This window comes from Acanthaster planci, linkage group LG12 (assembly GCF_054643075.1).
Source record: "Acanthaster planci isolate LZ-2023a linkage group LG12, COTS_SCS, whole genome shotgun sequence".
Lineage (NCBI taxonomy): Eukaryota > Metazoa > Echinodermata > Asteroidea > Valvatida > Acanthasteridae > Acanthaster > Acanthaster planci.
Genome location: NC_141788.1, coordinates 2,264,978 through 2,292,666, shown reverse-complemented (window position 1 = coordinate 2,292,666; position 27,689 = coordinate 2,264,978). Strand labels below are relative to the sequence as shown.

General features: G+C 44.5%; 1 protein-coding gene across 3 annotated transcripts in view; it reads right to left on the bottom strand.

Moving 5' to 3' along the window:
- LOC110989561 (uncharacterized) overlaps positions 1–27,689 on the bottom strand; it is a 62,875-nt gene that overhangs the window by 3,374 nt on the left and 31,812 nt on the right. For 2 of the 3 annotated variants that reach the window (XM_087143763.1, XM_087143765.1), the window contains 36 exons: positions 27,086–27,331; positions 26,567–26,812; positions 25,913–26,221; positions 24,517–24,768; positions 23,951–24,193; positions 23,046–23,288; positions 22,432–22,671; positions 21,566–21,820; positions 20,507–20,752; positions 19,498–19,743; positions 18,424–18,666; positions 17,813–18,067; positions 17,171–17,413; positions 16,560–16,805; positions 15,947–16,198; positions 15,390–15,638; positions 14,897–15,142; positions 14,332–14,571; positions 13,171–13,413; positions 12,656–12,901; positions 12,091–12,333; positions 11,527–11,778; positions 10,538–10,786; positions 9,735–9,980; positions 8,693–8,938; positions 6,818–6,931; positions 6,248–6,391; positions 5,807–5,934; positions 4,842–5,061; positions 4,242–4,317; positions 3,737–3,783; positions 2,637–2,780; positions 2,093–2,220; positions 1,228–1,447; positions 266–341; positions 115–167 (listed from right to left, as the gene is read on the bottom strand). In XM_087143763.1, the coding sequence (XP_086999889.1) occupies positions 115–167; positions 266–341; positions 1,228–1,447; positions 2,093–2,220; positions 2,637–2,780; positions 3,737–3,783; positions 4,242–4,317; positions 4,842–5,061; positions 5,807–5,934; positions 6,248–6,391; positions 6,818–6,931; positions 8,693–8,938; positions 9,735–9,980; positions 10,538–10,786; positions 11,527–11,778; positions 12,091–12,333; positions 12,656–12,901; positions 13,171–13,413; positions 14,332–14,571; positions 14,897–15,142; positions 15,390–15,638; positions 15,947–16,198; positions 16,560–16,805; positions 17,171–17,413; positions 17,813–18,067; positions 18,424–18,666; positions 19,498–19,743; positions 20,507–20,752; positions 21,566–21,820; positions 22,432–22,671; positions 23,046–23,288; positions 23,951–24,193; positions 24,517–24,768; positions 25,913–26,221; positions 26,567–26,812; positions 27,086–27,331 (7,575 nt within the window). The remainder of the gene's footprint in view (positions 1–114; positions 168–265; positions 342–1,227; positions 1,448–2,092; positions 2,221–2,636; positions 2,781–3,736; positions 3,784–4,241; positions 4,318–4,841; positions 5,062–5,806; positions 5,935–6,247; positions 6,392–6,817; positions 6,932–8,692; positions 8,939–9,734; positions 9,981–10,537; positions 10,787–11,526; positions 11,779–12,090; positions 12,334–12,655; positions 12,902–13,170; positions 13,414–14,331; positions 14,572–14,896; positions 15,143–15,389; positions 15,639–15,946; positions 16,199–16,559; positions 16,806–17,170; positions 17,414–17,812; positions 18,068–18,423; positions 18,667–19,497; positions 19,744–20,506; positions 20,753–21,565; positions 21,821–22,431; positions 22,672–23,045; positions 23,289–23,950; positions 24,194–24,516; positions 24,769–25,912; positions 26,222–26,566; positions 26,813–27,085; positions 27,332–27,689) is intronic. The other variant, XM_087143764.1, reaches the window with a different exon arrangement.

Sequence of the window (27,689 nt, the reverse complement as noted above, 5' to 3'; positions counted from 1 at the left end):
CTTCAATAAGACATTTTGGACAAAATTAGGATAACTTCACTTGCTGTATCTGTGGCCTATCAAAGTACTTGGATGATACAATTGAAATTAATTTTAGTGAGACTGTCTTCTTACTTGTTGTAACGTCGCCACTCTCACATCTGTTGCCGACGTATCCCGAGGGGCATCTGAAAAATAGAAGACAGTCACAGCCATCATTGCTTTAGTTGAGCAGAATTTTTCCACGCGACAAAAATGATTGAGTGTGTTGACAAGAAACACTTACATGCAAGAGCTGAGGAAGGTAACAGTGTCAGGTACACAGGTTCCTCCGTTCTGGCAGTAGCCGTCAAGACAAACCTCTGTCGGTTCACAAAGAATGTTACATTAGAGCACATGTGACACTGCATGGACATTTCCGCCCACAATGAGTTTGCCCATCTGGCATTTTATTAACCCTAACCCCCCAAGGGTTGCTGGCCCTAACCTTCCCCATTCACACAAAGTTAAACACCCATATGGGACTTTGTGCACAGAGGCTGTTGGACTTTGTTTTTCTGAGGTATGCCAAACCCAATGCAAAAGCCAGCTGTTATGGGCCGACCAGACTTATCCCCACAGAATTAAACGCTTTACTACTGTTTAATTCTGCGTGGTTGGGGAAGGTTAGGGTTAAAGTCCCCTACTTAGGATGGTGGAACAAAGCATACAGTTGGGTATTCATTTTATGCACATGAGAAAGAGTGCACGTTCATTTTTTAATGAGACTGTTAGGTCAACACTTTTTTGGGAAAGAGTGGTTCACACTTAATTTGAAAGTGAAAACGAACCCGAATTTGTGACATGAAATCAAACATTCACACTGCAAATTCGTAAAATTTAAACAAATTTCAACCCAAGCGAAATTTCGCTAAAAGTCTTTCGCGAAGTCAAATTCACTTCATTGTCACATTCGCCTGCAATGGGAACCAGCCTTCATGCTACGATTGCCACATCAAATCTGCACACAGAATCCAGGTGCCAAAGTTTCAGACAGAGACAATGTCCTACAATTCCTTTGGACAAAAGAAGAAAGAATGGTGTGTTCACAAGTAAGCCTTGTGCCCCAACGTGCTGTACTGGACTAGTTTTTTACCAGAAGTGCGGTAGTAACAATGGGCAATCCTTTTTTGGTAAATACTTCCGGTATCATGGTTCCTCTACAATGCAATGAATATTTGCTTTGAGCTGCTGTTTGACATGAATTACCTTCGATGACTTGAGACGCAGAGGGAGTGACCTTGTATATAGATCCCATGAGCAGATCATTTGAGTCGATTGCTTGCTGCAAGGCGTTATTTACATCAGTTTGAGTTACCGTTGAGTCGAGATCAAATGTAATCAAAGCGTTGACCACAATGCTGCCCGAATTGAAGGAAAGGACGATGGAATTGCTGAAGCCAGGCAGGCCACCAAACACCTGATTAAACTGTAATCAAAATTCCAAAAATTTTTAGGAGACAAGATTAATCATTTTTTTCAAGTAATACAGAGTGCATTCATCAGAGTGGGTAACTTTTTCTGTTGAGTATTTTAACTTTTTCAACCTTGGCCTGGCTCGAGGTGTCTGCAAGAGGACACAATAGACCAATTGCTTCACTGAGTCAAATTACCTCTAGTGGTTATTAAATGTCAACAAGTACAATACCCACAATAGGTGGCATGATTTAGTGGGCGCAATCGGTCTAGTGACGTTGAATACTGTTTTACCATTGAATAATAGGAAGCAACAGCGCCCACATTCGGTGAACTGAAAATGGAGCAACTGTTTCAAAAACACCAATGGGATAAAAGGTGATGAATTCATACGGCTTCATAAGTTGCACTACGAGATGATCTTGAAGATGCTGTAACACTGGAATGACTTTCATGGTGCTCGAGACTGCAAGTACCCAAGCCGCAAACAGTACAGCAGAAAACACATCCTTTCCAATATTTTTCCGCTTGTCAGCCCATTTCTCTCTGAATAGACGGCATCCAGGAGTCAGCAGACAAACCACCCATACAGTTATTAGTACATCATGGAGAGAAAAATGCATCCGAACCCTGCCCCCCTATGAAGATACTAACTTACCAAGTCTTCAAGGTCTCTTTGTCGAGTCAGGAAGATTACAGAATTTCTGTTGTTAAGGATTGTGAGAAAGACAGCCGTAGTCTCGTTGATCTCAACGATGACAAGGACGATGCGGAAACGTCTGCCCTCTGTAAAGTAAACAGCAGCAAAACTTTGAAGTCACCGAGGCCACAAACTTTACCCTAGGAGTAGAGGGGAACGTTGCTAGGATAATGCTGAAAGATGACTCCTGGAGGTAGTGACATGCAGACCTTGGCTTTCTGTAATGACCTCACAATTGACACACACTCATTTGTCATGAGAACCACGCAAGACTTTTTGCTTAGGAGTTAAAAAAGTGCATCTTTCAGTGAGAGTTACAAGAAACGTGATGGCCGAGAGTTTTCTAATACTTAAGAGGAGTAGAAAGTTGCTCAAAATATGTTCCAAGTAAAATTTACACCAAGGGTCATTTTTTCAAATATATCCTGCAAGCCAATGAGTCCTTGAAGACCTTTCATAGGATCCATGTCAGAGAAGCAATTAACATGGAGAGGTATCTTACGTCTGCAGTTGTCAGTGTTTCCGACTCTGACAAAGCCGTTGGGGCATTCACAGGAGTAGCCGACAGGATCCAACTTGTTGACACAGACCAATCCCCTCGCAGAACACTCGGCAATCACAGAGGTCGACGTGCAATTGTTAACATCTGATGGTCATAAACACAAAAAAGGACAATTCACTCCAAGAAAATTCGGGTGAAATTTGCCAGAGGGGTGATATACCTTTTTGGATTCTGTGACCAGTTGCTAAGGAGGCAAATGCAGATGTAATGGACTATATGACAGCAGTGTTTTGGATAGGTGCCCAATTGCAGTGAAATAGGGGCACTGCAATCCTGGCAGCCAATTTCAAGAACCTTGGTCCATTGCTGTCACTTCACTTGTGCCAAATTCTATCGTGTAAGTTGTGCAACAAATTTTGACACATCTCGCAGAAATTATGCACAACGTAAGTCCATGACTTAATTGCTCAACAAATTGTGGTGTAACTTATGTAATCTTTTTAGGTGGCTTAAGTTGCGCCAAACAAATCAAATATGAATGATAAACTGAGTTATCCTGTTTGGTTGAGGCTAGCCTTTACTCAAGACGCACGTGGCTACGTGGACTGACACAGGACATGCACATTGGCTGCTTTTGCCACTTCCCTCCTGGTTTTTTCAAGTTTGTGTTATCAGCCAAGCATCCAGGGTGCCCGCTGCCATGTGCGCTTTCACTGAAGGCTAGGTTGAGGCTGATCACTGCTCAGCTCAACAGGTTTTATATGAGAAATTTAAAGTCTGGGTTCTTACAGGGTGATGGAAAACATGTTTGACGGTGAGAATGCTTTGAGATTTTCTGCACAGTTTTGGCAACAACAAGACAGAAACTTGTTCAGAAAAACTGATGAAGTTAATTTGTTGACGATTTATTGTGAAATTGACAAGGAACCATTACAAAAGCGTAATTGTAATGAAACACTTCGCAACCAAGCTACTTTTGTTAAATCGACCATAACCACATGCCATATCCGTGCTCAGATTTGTGGCATAAGGCTTCTGCATGGTGTGAGGCTGCACCACATTTCATGGAACGGGCAGCAATACAGAGATTGTCTACTTACCTATAACTTCGCTCTCACATCTGTTGCCGACATATCCTGAATGGCATCTGCAAAATAAAAAAAGGCTCAGTCATCACGGCTTCATTATGAACACGAATTTTCCATTTGATAAAAATGAGGGTGTGTGTGTAGACACAAAATACAGACACTGCTTTTACAATTGGGACAAAATCTAGATGTCCACAGCAAATCGCACGTTGCTGACTGTGCTGGAAGAAAGGCCCTGAAATATTTTCCGTTTTGATCATTTGCTCTTTTCCACTTCTTTTATATTTGAATAGGCCTTCCAGTTTGTGGCATTTCTTATTAGTCTGAACAATGCCAAAGTGAACACTAACAAGGAAATTTCAAACTTCAGTCAAGTGCTCTTTTATTTCTTTTTCTTGGCTTCATCTTTTGAGGGGGCCGTTTTTTGTCACAAAAAGTCTGGTCGCCAAAATTCACACCTGAATATGTGGGCTAACACCTGCTCACTGACCTGCCCCACCCCAAAAAAAACACTTACGTGCAAGAGCTGAGGAAGGTAACAGTGTCAGGTACACAGGTTCCTCCGTTCTGGCAGTAGCCGTCAAGACAAACCTCTGTCGGTTCACAAAGAATGTTACATTAGATCACATGTGACACTGCATGGACATTTCCGCCCACAATGAGTTTGCCCATCGTTCATCTTTTTGCAGTCCCCTACTCGGGATGGAGAAATAAAAACATACAGTTGGGTATTCAGTTTATGCACAAGAAAAAGAGTACATTTGAAGCTTCCATGGATCTGTGAGATCAAAACTGGTGTTTTTTTTCTAATGCTTCGGCTGCCAAATCTAATCTGCTTGAAGAATCCAGGTGCTGAAGTTCTGGACCCAGATAATGTCCTACAATTCCTTTGGATAGAAAAGTAAGGACAGGTGTGTTCACATGTATGCCCTGGAGTGCTGTACAAGACTAGTTTGACTTGACTGAAATGGATAAGGGTATAACTTGTGTTGTCAGAAGCGGGCTAATAACAAGGGGCAATCTTTGTAGGTAATGGTAGGCCTATATACTTTTGGTATCATGGTTTCTTTACAATGCAATGAATATTTGCTTTGAGCTGCTGTTTGACATGAATTACCTTCGATGACTTGAGACGCAGAGGGAGTGACCTTGTATATAGATCCCATGAGCAGATCATTTGAGTTGATTGCTTGCTGCAAGGCGTTATTTACATCAGTTTGAGTTACCGTTGAGTCGGGATCAAATGTAATCAAAGCGTTGACCGCAATGCTGCCGGTACCAAAGAAAAGGACAACAGAATTGCCGAAGCCAGGCAGGCCACCAAACACCTGGTCAAACTGTAATCAAAAATTCAGATCTTCTCAATTAGAAGAGATAACTGATTTTCAAGTAGACACAGAGTGCATTCATTTGCGGAACTCTTTTTGAAGTGTAGCCCAAATCTTGGCTCAAGGTGTCTCCAAAAGGGCTTAACTGGAGTTGAATACTGTTTTATTATTTACCATGGGGACCAACGGCGCCAAGACTTGGTGACCTAGAAATGAAGCAACTGTTTACTCCATCTTTAATTCAGCAAATGTTGGTGTTTAAGCTAATACCACCAACACCAATGGGCTGAGGGGTGTCACATTCACGCTGCTTCCTAAGTTGCATCTCAAGATGACCTAGAAGGGGCTGTAATGTTGTGAAGACTTTCATGGTGTCTGAGACCAAGTGCACCAATGCCGCACATAACACAACAGAAAACAAATGCTTTCCCAGTGCGGTTCTAGAGCCAAAATTTGGGGTAGGCTGGACCCCTCCGGGTATGATGTCCCCTATAACTTTTGCTACAGTGAATCCAATTTTTTCCTGCCTATTTTTTATTTTCATTTTTGGAGGGGCTAGACAATATTTATTTAGCCCCCCCCCCGTAAAACTGAATCTAATCCTTCCCACAACTTTTTTGCTTGTAAACCTTCAAATAACCTTTTTTTCTGTGAAAAAAATGTCGTCCAGGAGGCTACAAACAAACCATCCAACTAATTATTAATAGATCAGAAAAAATGCATCTAACCATTCCCAATAAAGTTACTATCTTACCAAGGCTTCAAGGTCTCTTTGTCGAATCAGGAAGATTACAGAATTTCTGTTGTTAAGGTCTGTGACAAAGACAGCCACAATCCCGTTGATTTCAATGATGAAGATGACAATGCGGAAACGTCTGCCCTCTGTAAAGTAAACAGCAGTAAAACTTTGAAGTCACCGAGGCCACGAAATTAATCCAGGAGTTGGAGTGGGGAATGTGCTGGGATGACTCCTGGAGGTAGTGACATTCAGACCTTGGTTTTCTGTAAGGACCTCACAACTGACGCACACGCATTTGTCATGAGAACCATGCAAGATTTTTTGGTTTGAATTCTACAAAGTGCAAACCATTTTTGCAAAGATATCCTGCAAGGTAGCCAGTCTCTGAGGCCACTGGTGAAGGACATTTCAGAGGAACCATGTCAGAGAAGCAATTAACATGGAGAGGTATCTTACGTCTACAGTTGTCAGTGTTTCCGACTCTGACAAAGCCGTTGGGGCATTCACAGGAGTAGCCGACAGGATCCAACTTGTTGACGCAGACCAATCCCCTCGCAGAACACTCAGCAATCACAGAGGTCGACGTGCATTCGTTGACATCTGGGGGTCACAAACATAATAAACGACAATCCATTCCAAGAAAATTCCGGTGAAACTTACTAGACCGGGGGAGGGGCGCACAAGGAGATGCAAATCCCAAGTTGAATATTTCAATTTCCTATGCATATGACTCCAAAAGGTGTCTCCTCTGAGACACCCTACAGTCACACCACTGATCTCGTGGCTCAAATGCAAAAGTGTACCCTAGGTTTCTCAATCCCCCCCCCAAAAAAAACGGCAAGATGGTAAAATCGCCTCATCGCAGCTGGGTGTAACATGGGGTGGAAATCTAGTTGTGTATAGGTGTAAACGGTGCACATGGGAATCGTGCTCGGTCTCTTATGGGTAAGCCACAGGGTGCCAAACACAGCAGGATAAGACACAACTCTCCCACAGAACATTCCGTCCGTGTATGTACAGTCTCACCTTCGTCACAGGTGGTACCCATCCAGAATCGTGTACATGAACAGGTGAAACCATCACTACCCACTGGCGTGCATGTGCCGCCGTTGTTGCAGGGACTAGGGTTACATCCAATGCCTGTAAACCAAAATGGAACATTGAGCGTCAAGTTCTACAAGGCGCTACAGCTGAGTGAGATGGAAACAGATCCTTGAGGTGCAACACAGAAGTGGGTATGCAGTGGACTGGGAGATGTAATTCTGTGACTTGCTTTTGCTGGTAGAATCACCAGGCCAACAGAAACATCCTGTTCCTCCTTAAAAATCCACTTGCCAACATTAACCACTTCGGACCGGGGCATTTTTCAACGTTGAGGATGCTGGGCCGGCATGACTATCATTTTTTCCGTTTTCAAAATCCTTCAACAATTCATCATTCCATTTAACAGTCATTTATAGCCGCACGGAGTAATCTTCAGGCACTACTCTAAGTTGACAGGTGACCTTCATTGACACCCGAATATTTCAGCCAGGCCTGCAGCCTTGTAAACAGAGCCCAGATTGTGCGGTGTTATACAGCTGTCTTTTGTTCACGAACCTGGCTCAGTGCACTGCTGACCTCTTTTCAATAGGGGCCAGATTAGCATGCAGCGGTGCTGTGTGGCTCATCGCTGCGGTGGTGGAGAGCTTTTGTCCCCGGTGGTAATCCGCTTGCTCTAAATACCCCAAACCCTGGTATACGGTTTCAAAATAATGCTGGATTATCACCACTTTTGAGAGTGAAAAATGCCGGTCATGCCCAGCAGCCTGGTCTTTTGTTCGGAGTACGGTCTTTTGTTACAGGGCCCTGTTTCCTTTGTCCGAGTTCGGAGACCCCGGCCACACATATAAACCATACGGCTCCGATCCCGGAGTCCCCGGCTGGTAGTGGTTAATGCATTTGACTCTGAAGACAAATGGAACTTTGCTGTGCCTTCATCGTCAGGCGTGTCAATGGTTGCAACATGGGGATCATAACCAGCTGCTCAGAAAAAGAAACTGCCTAAAAGACAGCAGAAACTTCTGGTCTCCCCCATCAAAATTGGGAACTTCAAGCTGAAATCCCCGAGCATTTTCCCAAATGTATTTCCTCTAAATTTGACTCTAAATTTGGCAAATTTTGTTTGGCAGAGTGGCTCATATAAATATAGTTCTCCATTTACTAGCACAAAGAGTTAGCTTTATGACTGAAAGGTTAACCGTATCCATTGAAGTTGCATGACAAGTTCCTGGGGGATTTTCAAGATTTTCCATTTCAAAATTCTTCAAAAATTCATAACTTAATTTACTGGACGTTTACACACACGTGTATGCCTGTCTGGTGGCTACTCTAATCTGACAGGAACATCCGTTGATGCCGGAGTATTTCAGCCAGGCCTGTCGCCTTGTAAAGAGAGCCCAGATTGTGTGGTGTTGCATAATTTTCTTTTGTTCCCGAAACTGGCCCAGTGCGCTGCTGGCATCTTTTCAAACGTGGCCAGATTAGCGGTACTGTATCGCTCATCGCTGAAGTGCTTTTGTCCCCATGCAGTCGTAATCCACTTGTACTGAATGCTACAAATAGTGATATACTGTTTCAAAACAATGACGGATTACCTCCACTATTGACAACTAAAAAAAATGTTGGCAATTCCCAGCAGCCTAGCCTTTTGTTACAAGGCTCAGCTCCTTTGTCCGATTTCAGGCACCCGGCTATGTGTACAAACCTAAGGTCTCCATTACCGGCACCCCCGCACAAAGTGGTTCAACCAACCCTGGGCTGATTTTGAATTTGCCAAGGCTTCTGAACAGAAATGACTAACCTTAGGAATGATGAGCAACGAGAGATTTCAATATCAAGCTTGATTAACATGTATCTTACCAATTTGTATGGTGACGGTGAACATGCAGGTGGCCGTTAGGCCAGCAGAGTCCATTGCAGTATACACCACTGGATATTGACCAGGTCCCAGTAACTGGCCAGGCTCAAAGGTCGTTGTCAGGGTTACACTGCCCGAGTTGTCAGAGGCAGTGGGCGGCGTCCAATCAGCAATGACCTGATCTGCGGCTTGCGCCACTGTGAGCGTGAAACTCTCTGGGCAGTTGGTCAAGGTAGGGTTCTGGCCATCTGAGTTGTCAGATGGAAAAAGCAAAGAACAGTCAACTGAATAAAGAGACTTGAACAAGGCGAGAGTAATGCAAGAAAACTAGTGGCTCAAGTCAAATAAAATGGGCCAATCAAATCGTTTCAAATGGCAGGAGTCTTGTTCCCAGTCTTCTTCAGATTCCACAGCTTTACATGCCATTCCAAAGAGGTGATAAGCCAAGTCTACAGAGCTTGATAAGAGCAGAAATTCTTCTCTCTACACGGACTGTCAAGTTTGATTTACAGTTCAAATCAAAATTAAACTAACAATCCATGACCATTTTCGGGGTCATTGTGCACAATACACAGGCAACACCCATTAAATCCATTAATTCATTAAATTCTTTCTTTGGCTCCCAAAGTAAAAAAGCAGTAGCGAAAGTTTAAAGGTGACATCAGTTACAAAGAGTACAGCCCCTCCTCAAGCAAACAAAAACAAAACAATTGGCTCTACAGCCGGGCCTGGTTTGCAAGTAAAATTTATTTCCGGAGGGAGAGGTTATAAACCTTTTTTTGCCTCATCTCACCAATGACAACGATGGGGAAGGAGCACGAACCCAATTCAATGAACCAACTAGAACCAACTGAAATTCATCACCGTGTTTGTATTTAATCTCTTCCTGTTTGGAAGATTTACAAACATGGTCAGACATGGAGGACACAGCATGGATGTTGGTTCTACCATCTCTACCCACTATTAAAACAGTAAACCTCTTGTGCAAATGGCGACAATGGCAAACCTGGAAAAATTCTCACAGAAAAAAGAATACTGGCGTACCTCTGACAGTTATCCAGAATATACAGGTAGCTTCATTTCCATTGGCATCCCTGGCGGTGTAGGTAACGCTGTGGGTTCCGATGGGGAAGGAGGCCCCCGGCTCGTGGCTTGGCATCAGAGTCACAGGGTCCGTTGGCGTGCTGTCCACAGTGGGTGGCGTCCAAGAGGCCGATCCGGTGTTGGAATTGGAGTCAGTGGAGATGGTGCTGTTGGAGGGACAGTTTCGGATGACCGGTGGGGTGTTGTCTGCAGGGAGAACAGAGAACTGAGCAGGACCAGGGACTTCAAACTTTAATTTGCCCACTGACAAATGACTGGTGCCCTGCCATGATGTGCCACAGAGATACTCAATCCGGGGAACGTTCCGAGAAAAATGCCATATGGATGCCAGTATTGGCATAACCAGTATACGTCTGTGCATACGTGTGAAAAGTATCATGCAATTGAGCATGTTCCCGGTTTGCCAGAGTGGCATTGAGGCAATCCTCAATCATGCCCAGACACAGGACGTGGCAATGTTGGAACCGGAAGCAAAACGTTGGCCAAGTTAGTGAACAGATGTTCATCGTCAGTAGAGTGGGCACGTAATGATGCAGTCACTAAGGAACGGAAGGGGTGAATAACCAAAGGGATGCAGACAACAGAAGAATGTAATGCGATTCTTGTTCAGCTGACTCTATGCCCTTCTCCAACTTTTTAGGGACGGCATACACAATCATTGTATTTATTGTGCTTATCTCATTTATTTATTTATTTACTGAATTTATTTCTTCAAATGAAAAAAAATAAAAATATGAACTCACCAGTTACAACGACCGTGAAGGTGCAGGTGTTACTATTCCCAGATCTGTCGACAGCCGTGTACTGTACAAACACTGGTGAAGTGTCGACGGTGAATATGCTTCCAGGAATGTGGGTTCTGTTCACATCAACCTGACCACTGTTGTCTGTGGCGGTTGGCTCGGTCCATTGGACAGACGTGCTGCTCCCACCCGAGTCGCCCGGCTCCACGAAGCCTGATGGGCAGTCAGTGAAGACTGGATCTTCACAGTCTGATATGCGGAGACCAAAAAAACATGAAATGTCACCTTTAAAAAGAAAACAAAAGTAGCTCCGTCGATCTCTGAAACGAAATTATGACCATGGCATCCGGTTTTTCAGTGGCACAATAAATTTTTAGCAATTCTACTCTTCAATTTTAAAGTTCACATACATTTTACGCATGGAGTTTTTACGGGTACCCAGCCCGAAAAAAAGGGGCATTAATATCGATAATTGGTCCTGTGCAGGTACCCAGCACAGGCCTCACCAGATTATCAGTAGATTGGGTAAAGCAGGTAATTTATATGCAAAATATCGAAAGTTAAGGGTAAAATATTTCGCATGTACACAGGAGCACCACGGCAGTAGATGTACTGCTAAAAGCACCTGACTATCTTATCCCCTATTATAAAATGAACTGAGAGTCTGTGGTTTTCCTTGGGTCTCAGACAACTTGCTTAGTGTTAGAGCAAGTGGCATAATTATTCTTGTGGTTGTGGGTTAACACATTGCTTTCTGGGCTTGATTTGCAGCTGCGTTGGGAATGAAAAATCTATTCATTCAGGTCAGGTCCTTTGGATAAAATAGCAAAGCACAGGTCCAACAAATGGGATCAATAAACACGAAGAAAGATCCAAGCAAACTTCCTGAAGGATAAGTTTTTCTGGTTGGAAGCACAAGCAATGGTGGAAGACTGTCAGAGACAGGAGCTCATTAACAGTGAATAAATGAATAAATCTTTTGGACGCACCCCTTATGATGACGTTGAAGGTGCAAGATGCCTGAAGACCAGACTCATCGGTGGCTGTGTAGGTTACCGGTGTCGGGGTACCATCATTGTGATTGAAGGTACTGCCTGGTGTGTGATCGCTGACGAGTGTGACAGCGCCCTCGTTGTCTGTGGCTGTGGGCTCATTCCAGCTGACGTTTCGAGACAGAGTCCCTAAATTGGCGCAAAACACCTGATCTGACGGACAGTTGACGAGCATGGGGGCTGTGGAATCTGACACAAAAGATAAGAGATTTAAAACTGTAACTCAGAAGTTGAACAAATGAAGAAATATTTGAGCAACTCCAACATTGTGCCGTTATTTAATGTAAACTGTCGAGAGTGCATAACTGCATTACACTCTCAAGCCTATTTAGAAAACTAAATACTATTGGATAGACTGGCATGGCTGGCTGAGGGGCAGTGAAGCAGTCAAGTCCTACACAAGATCCCTGGAAGCCCATCAAAAGAAAAACATTCATCACTGGATGTGACATTGCGAGCGTCCACGCTCTCTACAGTTGGTAGTAAAGGATATCAACTTACCTAGGACGGTGACATTGAAGGTGCATTTCCCGATATTCCCAGCCTGGTCTTGTGCCGTGTATTCCACAGTCGTCACCCCAAAGTCAAAGATCGTGTTCGGGGAGACGTTAGAAACAGAGCTGTTGACGGCCACGTTGTCACTGGCCGATGGCTCCACCCAGGACACATTGGCCATTGTGGTTCCAACTTGGGCCGGAATACTGAAACTTGCCGGGCAGCCGGTGTAGACAGGATCCTGCATGTCTGTGCAAGAATTCGTCGTTGGGAGGGGAAGGTAAAAATCGACAAGTGCACAGAGGTGCGAGGTCTGATCTTGATGAAATGAGTCAAACTTTTTGGCATCTCATTGAAACTGACGCCGAAAAAATGGGTGAAGGTTAATGGAAACCTGAGGCTTTGTTTTCTTAGTTCATTGCTGTATTGATTTATACTCTGTTAAAAGACGATTACCTGAGAAATCCCTTGATAATATAATATAACCAACAGCCCAAGTGGTCCCCTAGATCACAACTGTATCTGATATTTGGTGGAAGGGCAACAACCAGCGATGAACATCTATCCTTACCAGTGACTGTGACGGTGAATATACAGGTTGCCTTGTTATTAGCCCTGTCTACAGCAGTATAGTTGACTATGTGGACTCCAATAGAGAAGTTGGCGGGTGGATCATAGTTATTTGTGGTCTGGAGAAGTGGGTCGTTGTCACTGGCCGTGGGTGGAGTCCAGATTACCCCAGTGGCGATAGCCTGATCCATGGCGGTGTTTGCAGAGAGATTGCCGGGACAGTTTGTGAAGACCGGGTCCTGTGCATCTGTGACAAGGCCAAGTCATCAATGCAAATATGACGAATGGTTGGGTGTGCCGTCCAAAACACAGTTTGCGTCCATTATTTTGTGTTGACACATTCAATACACTTTCTTTCAAATTGGTCGCTGCTTCCTTTAATGTTGTGCTTAAACAGAAAGTGCTTAAACAGCAACAAATATATGTCGAAAGCCGATCATTCATGCTTCTTGTGTCTTGCCAAACTGCGCATCATAACTGGTGATTGATGAGCAGTTGGTGTCCTTTCTGACCTACCTGTGACTGTCACATCAAATGTGCAGTTGGCCCTGTTGCCGGATCCGTCGGTTGCCAAGTAGACCACAGGGGTTACCCCAAGGGGATACAGGACGGCGGACGAGTGGGAGGCCTCTACGGTAACGGTGATAGCATTGTCGGAAGCAGAGGGGAGATCCCAGGTGACGGTTGCCATGTCTTGGTCGGTGGCAGCGACAGCAGATGCCATGGCCGGACAGTTGGAGAAACGTGGGGGCTCATTGTCTGGAGGGCGGCAGACATAAGAACACAACCATGTTACATGTACTTACCAGAGGAAAACTACAAAAATCAGAATAACAGATCACTCAGTATGCTTTCAAGCTTCTGAATAATCTTAATTTTGGATTTACCCCCTACCTGACATATATTCCTTAACACTGTATACTCTTGTCTGAGGGCTTGTGAAAAAATTCACAAGCTTACTTGGGTGGGACTACCATCCGCAACCTCCTGCTTACTAGTGCAGACATCTTAAACACTCAACCACCGAGCTTGGGAAGGTCAGCTGACATGTCCAAAGCATGTGAATTTTTTCACAAGCTCTTGGACAAGCACTCAGTATACAGTGTTTATGAATATACGTTGCATAAGTGCAAAACTCATAGTTAAAATTAACAACTCCCCGATGCAAAGTACATTCTGAATGATCAAAGCCGATCCTACAAAAAGAGCTGTGCAGTAAAACTAAACTTGGCAATCCAAATACTGTGTTCTGTTTATTATAGGCAGTTCACCTTTCTTGAACCCTCGTAACAGCACAACGTGACTGGTAAACATGGAGGAATGTTATGTCCATTCCAGTGGTAGATGGTCAAAATCAAGTCTCATTTTTCCCCTCCTCCAAACTTGTGCCCCGAATTAATATCCAGCAATCCGGGATCATGCCAAGCATTCCAGATTGTTGGGAGTCAATCCTAGAAGTGAATTCTAGGTGCGAGGATTTCATTTTGCGAACGTGTAGTTAAACATTAAAATCCCGATAGCCGTGTCAGATGTGCAAAACCACATGAGGTGTATTAATAGAGTTAAACTTGGTCTAGTGAATATCTATGTCTATCTACGACTTCATCGAATGCAGAGTGCTGATGGCAGGTTTTTGTACTGGGAATCAGCGGGTGGAGAAACGAATGGGAAACTAACCAATGACAGTGATGTTGAACGAGCAAGTGATGGTGTTCTGTGCTGCATCGGTCGCCGTGTAGGTGATCGTGTTTAGCCCGACTGGGAGAGGACTACCATTGGCGGGGCTGGATACCAGCGAGGTGACTGCCACATTGTCGCTGGCCTGAGCGTCCATCCAGGTCATCGTAGCAGTTCCCTTATTAGGATCGGTATTCAGGGAGAAACTGTCCGGGCATGTCACGTTAGGTTTTAACACATCTAAAGTAGAAAACACAGGCTAGGTTAGCAAAATTTAAGCTCATCTGGTGTTCTCTTCAGCTTGGACACACAGGCCAACTGTGCAGCAAGGTAAAATAATGTTGACCTTCTCCCTCAAAAACAGGTAAAAATTTTACTACAGAAAGTATGGACCATACCCTGATAATTTAGACTGTTCAGGTTTTGCCTCAGAAACAAGCTGAAATCTTATCCTTACTGTAAAGCAACTGGGCTTTCTGTAATCCCTCTGATGTGATCCACATTGTGCCGTTTTATTTTATGCAATGTTGTTGTCTTGCCACTGTCCTATGACTGGTAAACCTACCCTGCACTGTGACTACAAAGGAACAGGTGATGACGTGGCCCGCATCATCAGAGGCGTTGTAAGTCACGGTCGTCAGGCCGACTGGGAATTGGCTACCGTTGACGTGCGATCCAGGAGAGACGTTCACGCTGCCTGAGTTGTCCTGGGCTTCGGGCTGGGCCCAGAAAACGGGGGCAGTGTCTGACCCAGCGGACGGAGTGACAGACTCACCGGTTGGACACACAATCCAAGTTGGAGGCTCATTGTCTGTGAAGATTGGAAATGAGAACATTTAGTGGAGATCAAAACAGGTGGCAATATAAACTGTAAAACTGGTCACCTCTTGCCAAAAAAAGAAGAGATAATGCCGTAGAAATGTTGACAAATGCAGAGGGACTGATTCCAATTATTCCTGACATCTACAATGATAAGACAAATTTGATTTGGACGCCGTCCTACCATACATCACCTAGACAGAATTGACCCAATTCTATAACTACTGATGGCTCCTTACCAATTACTTCAACCACAAAGAAGCACTCCTGGATATTGAGAAAATCTCTATTAACAGTGGCCTGGTGAGTGATATTGTATCTGCCCAGGGGGATGGTGTCGCCTGAGGCATAAGGGGTTGAACTGATGTCAACTGAGGCACCGACTGGCTCCACATCGGGACTATCCCATGTGACTACGGCTGAGGCTTGTCCCGGATCGGTTGGCCGTTGGATGTAGACGGGGCAGTTACTGAGGGCTGCAGGGGCATCTAAGCAGAGAGAAAGTCAGAACAGGAATGAATAAGTGAAAAGCATAAAAAACCATTCATCGCTGTGTAAGACAGGAGATTATATACATGTACTTGAAGGGAGGTTAAAATCAAATTAAATACCTCTAAGTGTCATACAAATTGACGATGGCATGAGGGTCTTTTCCCACGCGAACAAAGCAATAAAAGGGATGAAAGTTAGTGAATTACTTGAAGAGTATCATCTCTGACCAACATTTTCAAGCACGTCTGCTTCTGTTGGTGCCAACAGAAAAAAAAACCAATCACAGATTTCATGTCTCTTTTACCTGAGACTGTGACAGTGAACCTGCAGATGTTTGTGTTGCCACTGACATCAGTAACATTGTACATGACTGTTGTGGGACCACCGAAGGTGAACGTGTCGCCCGAGTTGTGGCTCCCCATCAGGGTTGCCAAGTCCACCCCCACGTTGTCGGTGATCACCAACGGATCCCAGGTCACGACGGCGCTAAGCCCGCTCTGATTCACCAGCTTGATGATCGCCGTGGGACAGTTGGTGAATTGTGGAAGCTCCGTGTCTGAAACAGAAATAGCAGAAGGCGGTTGTAACTCCCAACTCAGTTTTTAACAGAAATGGTTATCAGTGTTTCTACAAGTTCCAGCTTTTGGCATGTTACAGGTAGATTTTTTCTCCGTAAAAACTGGGGACAATTTTCTACATATCTAGACAGCTCTTTTTTAAATAATATAAGGTTGTTTAAAGACGATATACATGTAATTAACAATGCAAATGTAGTAGCCAAGATTTTAAACTTGGTGCCCTGATTTTGAGTTTGGTGTCAACATTTTAAACGGGGTGGCAAATGATAAAAAGTCGTTGGGCTGCCAAGCTACTTTTGTTGGCTGGAGAATGTTCAAGGTTCTTCAGAGTATACCAACCTGAAACTCGTATGGAGAAGCTGCATTCTGCAAGGTTACCGGATAGGTCAGTAGCAACATAGCTGACCTGATGCACACCGACGCTAATCCTGCCCTGGGATGGCCCACTAGTGTCTACGGTCCAATTACCACTGTTATCATGGACGGTTATTTCGTCCCACATCACCAGTGAGTAGTTCTGGCCAGTTTCAGTCTCCCGCTCCAGCTGGACGGAGGGGCATCCGGTGATCACTGGATCCTCCTCATCTGATGAGTGACCAAACCATTTCCGACGAAATTTGAAAGTGGAACAGCACACCATACAAACATAAGCACAAGACGGTCTTCAGATCTGTCTCTGGCACATCTAATATTTAAGGCACTGCTTCGAAGCAAGTTTCCGACAGGAACCCATATGACCAGATTGGGTTCCGACAGGAACCCAAGTGACCAACAGGAACCCATTTCTCAAGCACTGCACAGCATTTTGCATTTCAGTCGATGGCCTGCTTTCCCTAAGCAAATATTTTCTGTCCTTATAGGCTCTTTCTTCGCCCTGTGGCTCACTGACCTTGCCCTCTAGATCGGTGGGAGGCACGCTCAGAGTAAGCAGTATGGAAACGAAACCCTACCTGTGATGTTAATCTGGAAACTGCACCGCTCCACGTTGTTATCCAAGTCGGTAGCCGTGTAGACGACAGTGGTCACTCCAATGGGGAACTCAGAACCTGGGGTGGTGCTAGCCATCAACGTGACAGTGCCTGAGTTATCGACGGCCCCAGGAGAGGCCCAGTCCACCACAGCCGAGTCCATGGATGGGTCGGTAGGCTGAGTGATGTTCCCTGGACACTGTAGGATGACTGGCGATGACAAATCTAATGACACAGACAGCAACACAGTCTCAGATTTCCACAGAGAGAACTTGTTCCACACACAAACGTGTATCACTAGCTAAGGATAAGCTATGGGGAGGCACTCAGATAAGACACATGTATCTCCTTTGAAATGTACCTCCTATAGAATCTTCAAGGGGTTGAAGGAACCCTGTACATGGTACAAGTACAAAACAATTCAAGTTAGGTATGGACACCAGGCAAGCAAAACCAGATTACGTTTCCAGTAGGTACTTGCCATCACTGTTCTCTAGGCCCTGGGCACCAGTGTTTTGCAAAGACTTGTGTCATTAAAGCACGCCCAACCAGGAAGGCTAAGACTCAAGACTGTATCTATCAACAATTTTGAGTTCGGGTTGAAGAGAACGTCTGACAACTCACCAAGTATGGTGATGCTGAAGATACACGTGCTTATGAGGCCCACACCATCAGTTGCTGTGTAGGTCACCACAGTGACCCCGATCTCAAATGCCGACCCTGGAGCAGCACTCATCATCAAGTTGACCGGGTCTCCCGAGTTATCGGAAGCCGTCGGGGGTGTCCAGCTGACGATTGTCGCAGTGGACGTGTTGTCAGCTGGGTGGGTCATGTTGGCTGGGCAATTGGAAATCACCGGTGGCACGTTGTCATCCATCCCTACCAACAGAATGGTTAATAGCATTTTGGTAGAAAGTTCTCGCACACCGTACTGGAGGAACTGGCATTCAAGGCACTTTGATGGGTGCTTGTAAGTTTATTGACCTTAACACACTTGAGGAAGAACCTACCATGAGGTTTAGAAGGGACTTCGCTATTCAGCATCATGGAAAGAGATTTGGACTCGGAAAAATGCTAAAAAATTGAAGGCATTATGATTTCCATTATAGAAAGCGACCCTTTCAGACACTTGAACATGAGTACATTTATAAACAGATCTCTTCACACAAAAATGCAGCATGATTGCTTTTACAAGCAATTAAAAAATAATTAGGTGAGCAACACGTGACACTCACCGACCACAATCACGGCAAAGATGCAGACTCTCATGTTGTTAGCCCGATCCTCGGCAGTGCAGATGACATTATTAGAGCCGATCGGGAAGTAGGCGCCGGAATTCATGCTGCAGCTCAGCGTACTGAGGCCGCTGGCGTAGTCCGTGGCATTGACGGTGGGGTAAGTTACATTCGTGCCCCCTTGATGGGTGAAGGTGCTGACAGATACTTGTGCTGGGCACTCAATTACTGGCATCTCATTGTCTAAGTAAGTTGCGAGCAAATTGGATGTACAGAATCACTGTAAGTGGTGGCTCACATGGACGGAAATCTGGCGGGGGGAAGGGGGACATGTCCCCTCCGTGAATTTAGTACGGGGAGACACAATGTCAAATGTCCCCTCCAATGTTTTAAGGAAAACAAAATACTAAAGGAATTGATGGATTGAGGATTTTGCCTTTTGAGTTTAAATAAATGGAATAAGGGAGCGTTTCATAATTGTTGAAGGCGGTATTTACTGCGGTACCGCTGGTTTTTTAGCGGCACCGCACTAGTTACCCGAAAGGGCTTAATGCTGGTACCGCAAAAATACAGCGGTACCGCAGTAAATACCGCCTTCTGTAATTATGAAATGCTCCCTAAGATAATAAAAATGATTTGCACAAAAAAAGTGTAAATTGATATCCCCCCCACGATTGAGGAGAGATTTCCACCCATGCCGGCTCACACTCAACCCAAAAGTGAACATAAACACAAAAATAAGATGTCAGGTCACTTGTCAGTGATACAAATTTGCAAATAATTCTTGACATCAAAGCTGTGTAGCCTTCTCCTTCACCTATTTCATTCATGCGAGTGTGCTTTTCACTTGAAATGTCGACGGTTCAAAGAATAGGTTTCCCGCCAACATTTCAAGGAGTCATGTAGTTCTCAGACATGAGATCAAAGCCTAAAAGAATCATTTCAAGTGATGGATGTTTAATGTGAAAAAGACTTGCACAGGCCCCACTGCCACTTTGCTTTGGCTACACTTGATTTCAAGGAAAACGGTTTTTTGGAATGCTCTAGACATGAGAACAGATGCGAAAAACCAACCTTGGATCAGCACCGTGAACGAACACTGGGCCATCAGTCCCGCCGTGTCAGTCGCATTATAGGTGACGACAGTCGGACCCAACGGGAAGCTACTTCCTGGCTGGTAGTCTGACTGTACACTGGCGACATCAACATTATCTGTAGGTTGTGGTGCGGTCCACCACGCTACTCCTCGATCACTCCTCAGACTTGTGTCATTGGTGACTCCCTGAATGGGGCAGCCAGTGAACTCTGGAGGCTGGTTATCTACATGAAGGTGAATACACGAGGACATTGGACTTAGACTTCAAATGATCGGCAGCTGCTTTGCACTGCATTCTCACAACAGGAATATCGTTCAGCATGACGACGTGAAGGATTTCCTATATTGACCTTGCAAACACACGGCCTTAAAGGGGCATTAAAGAACACAAGTCATCTACAACAGACACATGTGTGTTTGTGTTGATTGCACATAGCAAAAAGACAGGCTCAGTGTAACAGCAATTGTGTTTAAGTTTTTGGTACGTCATCTTTGATTACGCACCACTGTGGATACTAATTTCAAAAAAGTTTCGCGCCACTCGTGCACGAACGGATGTTGACAGGTCAAATTGCCGGATCAGATCCACCTTTTGCATTCCCATCTGATCGTGATCCACCAATTGCAGGATCTGATCCACCAATTGCGGGATCTGCATCGTGCTCCAGAGGAGGATCAAGAAAGGTGGATCTGATCCTGATCCACCTTATAACGGTTAGTGTTCCCACTACACACAATTGCCGGATCTGATCCACCAATTGGGGGATCTGATCGGACAATTTGGCAATAGGTGGATCAGATCCCCCAATTGGTGAATCAAGTGGAAACACAGTGTTTGTACAACACAGTGGTCTGGTTTTTTAAAACAGCTCTTAGGGTACAGACCAAAATAGGGATTTTGCATTTTCAAACCCAGGCTGGTGTAGGCATGCAAATACCATCGGTGGCTATGACAGGCATTTTAGTAGGATTAATTCCGGCACGTACCATAGACCTGGATCACAAAGCTACAGTTGACGGAGTTACCGCTGTCGTCCAGGGCCGTGTACACCACTGTGGTATTCCCAACAGAGAATGCATCACCCCTAACGTAGTTGGAGGTCAGGGTTACAGTGCCTGAGTTGTCCGAGGCCTGGGGCTCCATCCACGTTGCTCTGGAAATATTCAGGCCGGGGTCAGTTGGGAAACGGGGTAGGTTCATGGGACAGCCTGTTATCACAGGCGGCTGCACGTCTGCATGAAGAAAGCAGCGAATTGGTGAATTGTGTTGTCTTAACGATGGTATCATCGGTTGAGGGACTCTTCATTTTATGCCACAGTACTGTATCTTATTGGTGACATCACACAAGACTCTGCACCTTTGAGATGTCCAGTGGCCACTTGAATTGGCAAGGAAACCACACACAGAAAGATTATAAAATGTTCAATAGGTTTCATTAGGCTGACAAATGTCATATTATAACCTATGCAAACTTCCTCAACCATGCATTACGTGAACAAGTGCTTTTGGTTTGTTTCCCATGGGTGCTCTGGTAAAAATTTGGAGAAATGACACCAGAGGCAATAGAGCGCAGTTTGTACAGTGAAGTGCCATAAATTCATGAGAAGTCTTTGCAGTCTGAGAGATGGAAGCCGATTGAAAAAAAACAAGAGCCTTACCCTTTTCATTTTTTTAAAAAAATGCCCTCAATTTTGCACCACATGAAAGTGAACCATTCAAGAAACCAACTTTTAGAGATTTTCCACTGCAATCGATTCCCCGCAGTGGAAATCTTAACTTGAAATGTCACTTTTTCAGTCTCTTTTTTGCACTGTAGAGCTATTTCGCAGAATAATATGTGGTGCTTAGTTGATTAATGTGATACACGTACTGAAATGGTTGACAGTACAGCTTTGGAGCTGGGGTAACATACGAACGCACTCTTTTGGGAAAAACTATTTCATGTGGTTAGTATTTGGTTTCTCTAAACACACAAATCTTTTGAGAGGTGAATGCCGAATGCACACACCACACATGACCAGAAGTCATATAATGTACAACTGTACCGTTAACGATGACGTTGAACTGACAAGTTGCCATGTTATTGGCCTCGTCCCTTGCTGTGTAGGTGACACTGTGACTACCAATGCCAAAGACACTGCCCGGTTCATTTGTTACATCCAACTGGACAACTCCGACATTGTCAGTCACAACAGGTGGTGTCCAGTTGACGGCGATGGTGAAGTTGTCAAAAAAGCTCTCCAGAGGCTCGTTGAGTATGACATTAGAGGGGCAGTTCTGAAAAACCGGTTCCTGATTATCTGTAAAGTAAGCAAGTTTAAGATTCAAGAGATCAATTCTCTGTTCAATGAATCTAGGATATCATGAATGACCACTCTCCAAAATCACGCAAAAAGATTTCACAAGAACAGAAATTTATGTCGATACGTAGCATATCCAGTCATCATTCTGAAGACAAGCTTCTAAAGTTAACGTTTGGTCAAACTATAGCTGTTAGATTCAAAACTACCCTCATGACCTGAATTAAACTTAGAACGTGAAATCATTTCTGTCTGGTTTGCATGTGGCATGCTTGTCTAATGAGGTGATACTGTATTCTTAGCATTGAATGTGTACTGTACTTGTGGTGTGTGAGCAAGTTTAATCTGCTCACAAGTAGGGTTCCACCCCAACAGTGGCCGGTACTATTCAAAGTAGACGGGTTACCCTACAAGCAACAGTACAATATGCCAATTTTCAACGTTGCCATGGCACTACATAGCTTTTGAAGATCGCATAGCACCTCGAAGGAATTCCAATGCTCAGAGGAAAAACCAGGATCTGCCTATCGTTTCTTTATGGTGAGACAGATATTAAAAATCTGCAAGTATGATTCCCTCGAGAGCATGTGACAACAGAGATAACCACTCACCTGAGACCACCACTGCAAAGAAGCAGCTGGCAGGATTATTTGATGGATCGGTGGCGACGCACATGACACTGTCCGCCCCGATGGAGAAGTTGGAACCAGAGGGAGGGGTGCATGACAACGTCCACTCCCCGCTATTGTCAGCGGCGGCAGCAGTGAATGTCACGTTAGCGACATTCTGGTCAGGGTCCGTGTTGGTGATAATGGCAGGACCAGGGCAAGTGATAGATGGAGGCTGCGTGTCTGTGAGAAAAGAAAAAAAAAACAGACATGATAGCCGGACCACAGCAAGTAACAGTTGGAAAATCCATGGTTGGAAGTGGTGAAAAAAAAACAGCAAATCATATTCTCTGCATATAGTATTCAACAATTGTATGACAAAATCAGAGGTTTTCATTCCTGCGAACATTCCGAACATTCCTCAAAATCCGTTCCTAACCGGTGTACATTCTTGACTTGTTCATCTGTTAACTACTGTCATTCACAAGAGTGCCCAATTGAAGGTATGATCCAAATCCATCGACAGGAGACGCTGATAGCCATGTTCATTGAAAAAGGGAAAATCTTAGAGCTACATATGTGCTTAGCCTGGAGTAGATAGATTACTAAATGGTTACCTTCAACAGTCACAACAAATGAACAGGAGCCCTGATTCCCTGAAGTGTCGGTGACGTTGTACGTAACGAGTGTGTCACCAATTTGGAATAAGTCCCCTGGCTGGTGGCTGGAGTTGAATTCCTGGACCCCGACGTTGTCCATCGCTATGACTGGGAGCCACGTCACGTTGGCAGTGCTCTCCTGCGGGTCCGTGGGTGAGGAGAAAGAAACGGGGCACGGCTCGAAGTAGGGATTCTCATTGTCTGAAAGCAAAGTTGAGTTGGGGAGAAATACGGAAAGAATTTGGGTACGTTTTGTGGAAACGTCATGAACGTTCAGAAGCTGCAAACAGATTGCTCCAATAGTAATCACAGCTATCAAACAGGCAACGACACTCTGGTGACCGAATTCATATTATGAAAAGTAAGTTACAGCCTTGATCTTATTTTTCTTGGCATGATATCACAGAACAATTGTTGACTGCTTTGATGTAGGACATGTTTTTCCTCCTTTGTGGACGCACAAAAGACCCTTCATTGCTCTTGCTGCATCAGAGTTGCAGTTTTTGTCCACCGGCGGTTGGCCAACTACGGTGGCCCATCAAGTACAAGAATAATACACAAAGTGTCAAACAAATCTCACGCAACTTTTCAAACACTACTTCATAATACTACAGAACACTGAATAAAAATACCCCTCTCTTCGGCACTAATTGAGAAATTGTGCATGCTAGAGCAAAAGCTGTTGTCAACCAAAGAAACCAAAGAGTGAACTTGCTTCAAACTTGGACTGCTTACGAAAACGGTAGGCAACAACAGAGAGATCTGGAACATCCTTATATTTGTCTCAGGTGCGACATGATAAACCACAGTGGGACAGTTAGCAATTGTATACCAAACTAAACTAGTCAATGAGGGCTGCTTACCACGCACGGTAATGTAGAAATTGCATGAAGCTTGATTGCCAGCACGGTCTGTAACATTGTAGGACACGTGATGGTTCCCAACGCCGAGTGGGTCCGCGGGATCCCGCGAAGATGATTCCACGTAGAAATTGGAATTATCAAATGCATCACTAGGTAGAGACCAGCGACCAGTGCTGACATTGGACTGCGGATTCGTGTAAACCTCAAAGTCAGAAGGACAGGTCACGTTGGGTTGTTGCTCATCTAGCAACCAAGAAAAAGTATTCAAATTGAACGTCCTTTTACAGATAACACACAGTGAAGTCAACAAGGCATGGCCAAAAAGCAGACCAGAGGGATATTTACAGGCACTGATGTCTGCTGGAACCCAGCAGAATTACAAGGTAGTCCTGTACAGGCCGCATGTGCCCTTAAACACGAGGCCCATACACACTTGGTTACTCCGTTTGGCGAAGGCGAACCCAAGTGCTTGCATATCTACATGAGAGCAACTCAGCTGTCATTAGATTGATCTATATCACATAGCAAAATGTAACTAAATCTCACGCGTCAGTGTTGAGCCTTACCGACCACAGTAATGTTGAAGACGCACGTCGCCAGGTTGCCACTTTCATCGGTAGCATTCACCGTCACTGTTGTCACCCCGATGTCAAACGCCTGCCCTGTCATGTGGCTACGGACAAGTGTTACAGGTCCCCCGGTGTTGTCAGTGGCACTAAGTGGAGTCCAATTAACGACGGCTGATGGGAGGTTCAAGTCGGTTGGATAGCTTACATCGAGTACAGGGGGGCAAACGTCAAACACAGGCGGGATTAAATCTGCAAAGGCCCACAAACAAGTCAAATGGTTGCTTTTATAAGACTTATATAATATTGGAACAAAAACTGAAATGGTCTCAAAGATCTCACAGACAACGCTGTTTTGTTGGATTTTACCATCTCTATGTCCAACACAAACCACCTCTTGTACTGATTCAATGTACTTTTTGTGCGATCCTTTAGGTCAGGTGGTTTATGCAAGGAACAACCTTATTTTGGTTTGTGGCATATCCAGGTTTTGGGTCAGAACAAAATGGAATTTTGTTTCCAAAAATGATGGCCCAATGTTCCATTTGAAAAACTTCCTCAGTGCCATGCAACCTCCCCCCCCCGCGGTTGGTGGAACAACTTCAGAAGTGTTGGCACTTTCAAACTCTACAAAAAAATTTAAATGAAAAAAAATCGGCAACTTGCACCCCCATCCCCTGTGGGGGCTCACTCCCATGGTCGATGTATCAATGTGTTGTGAAATTGCAAGGTTGAAGAATTAATGAAAAAACCCTCCTCAGCAGCTGTTTTGGGGAAGAAAATCTGACATGAAGTGCTTAAGAACACGCAATTGTGGTTCCAGAACGGAGTCTCCTGGGAGTCAGGTTGGCAAGGTAGATCTTTCCTCGCCTTCCATCTCTGTGGTCCCGGGTTCAATTCCTGGCCCGGTCCACAAGTGGATTGGGTTTTCTGTCCCTACCTGACTTCGTGGGTTTTACCCAGAATATTCCTCTGGGGTTTTCCTCCCACCTCTAAACTGTACCTGCTTCTTACTGTCTCCTCTTTACTGTTTACTGATGTTGGTGAATGTGGGTCGTTTGGCGGCTGCCCGAGGTGCCCTTGTATGCCATAGGCTCAACCATGTTTAAATGTATTCATTGTTCCACGCTTAATGTCTTCATTGTACAGCGCATTTGAACATGTCTATATGAAATTTGCGCTTTTTAAATGAATAAATAATGAATGAATTAATTAAATGAGCCTATATGTCTCTTACACATACATGTATATGTATGAAGCACAGCTGTAGAAGGATCAGGAACTTTGTTTGACTCAACCTTGAGTCCGACTCAAAAACAAGATGTTGCAGTTGAAATAGTTGGGGCCTTGAGTTGATGCAATTGACAACTTGCCGCCCTTTGATCCACATACTCACCAAAAATCCACACTGTGGTGATGCACTCGACAACGTTGCCAGCGTCATCCTGTACTCTGATGACACTCCGATAGCATCCGATGTGGAAGAGGGTAACCGTTTCAAACCCAACTTGCCAGTCAATGGTAACGTTAACAGGACTCCGGCTGACCACTGTGATTTCTGTGTAGGTGGCGTTGAAGACCGTAGGTGGTCCTGCGTTGTCAGTGGCATTGGGAAATGGCCAGCTTGCACTCAGCTGGGTTGAGTTGGACGGCACATATAGTGTGACATTACTTTGACAGTTCTCCACGACAGGATTTTCATTATCTACGCAAAATAGACAAAAGTTGAGGTTTGAATATAATTCACTAACAGCCTTCTTACCCTTTCAGATTTGATAACTACAGTGTTAGTCACTTTTGCCAAAATCTCTCATCGATACCAATGCGGCCGTTTCACAATAATGCGCCACCAAGAGTTTGCAACGCGTTGGCCAATCACAATGCGCAAAATCTGTCGACCAAATGCACGTTTGGAAAGGGTCGACAGATCTCGCAAGTTATAATTGGCCAACACTTTGCAAACTCTTGGTGGCGCACTGTCGTGAATCGCCCGTATTACAGCAGAATAAAATGAAGTAAAAAAAAGAAAAAAGAAAAGAAAAATCCTTACCAAAGACTACGACTGCAAAGCTGCACGTGCCAATGTTACTGTCTTGATCCACAGCAGTGTAGGTGACAGTGTGTGATCCTATGGGGAAAGTTTGCCCGGGCTGATGGCTGGCGTCCATGGACGCGATGTTATTGGAGTTGTCAGTCACGTTGGGCACTGTCCAGGAGACTGTGGCAAAGGGTTCTGATGGGTCAGTGGGCTGACGGATAGGCAAGGGGCACAGGTCAAACACGGGGTCCTCCGTATCTGTTGAACAATGGACAGTTTGAATAAGTTGAGAATATCATTAAATGCATAGCAACAGTATTTTTGGGGTTAGTTTTTTCTGTGTTTTCTTTTCTTGTTTTTTAACCACTACCTAGCTCCAGTTTCCAGAAATGGTCCAGTTAGACAGAATTCACAAGATGAAATGAGTAATGAACCACTCTGTGATGCAAAGGTTCAGTTCGCTGCCATGAGTCATTTCTTCTGCGTGGAAACGATATCAATTGAGAGGGCATGGTGTGAGACATAAATTACCTTGCACTTCGACCATAAATTCACACCTGCCAACATTGCCGGCAGCGTCGGTAGCTGTGTACACCACAGGTGTTATGCCAATTGGGAATTCATCATTGGACGAGTGTGTATTGGTAGTGTTGACAACTCCGACATTGTCCGTAAGTGTTGGAGGAGTCCACAGCACCGGAGAAGTTGGCCTGCCGGTGGGAGTGAAGACCATGGTGTCGTTGGGACATGTATCACCAGCGGTTGGCGGCTCGCCATCTGCTCAGGCATTGAAACAAACATTTATCATGATCATGATCATCATGATCATGATCATCATCATCATGATCATCATGATCATGATCATCATCATCATCATGATCATGATCATCATGATCATCATGATCATCATGATCATCATCATCATCATCATCATCATGATCATGATGATCATGATCATGATCATGATCATGATGATGATCATGATCATGATCATGATCATCATCATCATCATCATCATCATCATCATCATCATCATCATCATCATCACAGTTTTGCTCTGGAAAACTTTGTGCTGACAGACAGTTCCAGCTTATCACTCCATCTTAAGTATATTTTTTTTGGGGGGGAGGGAGCA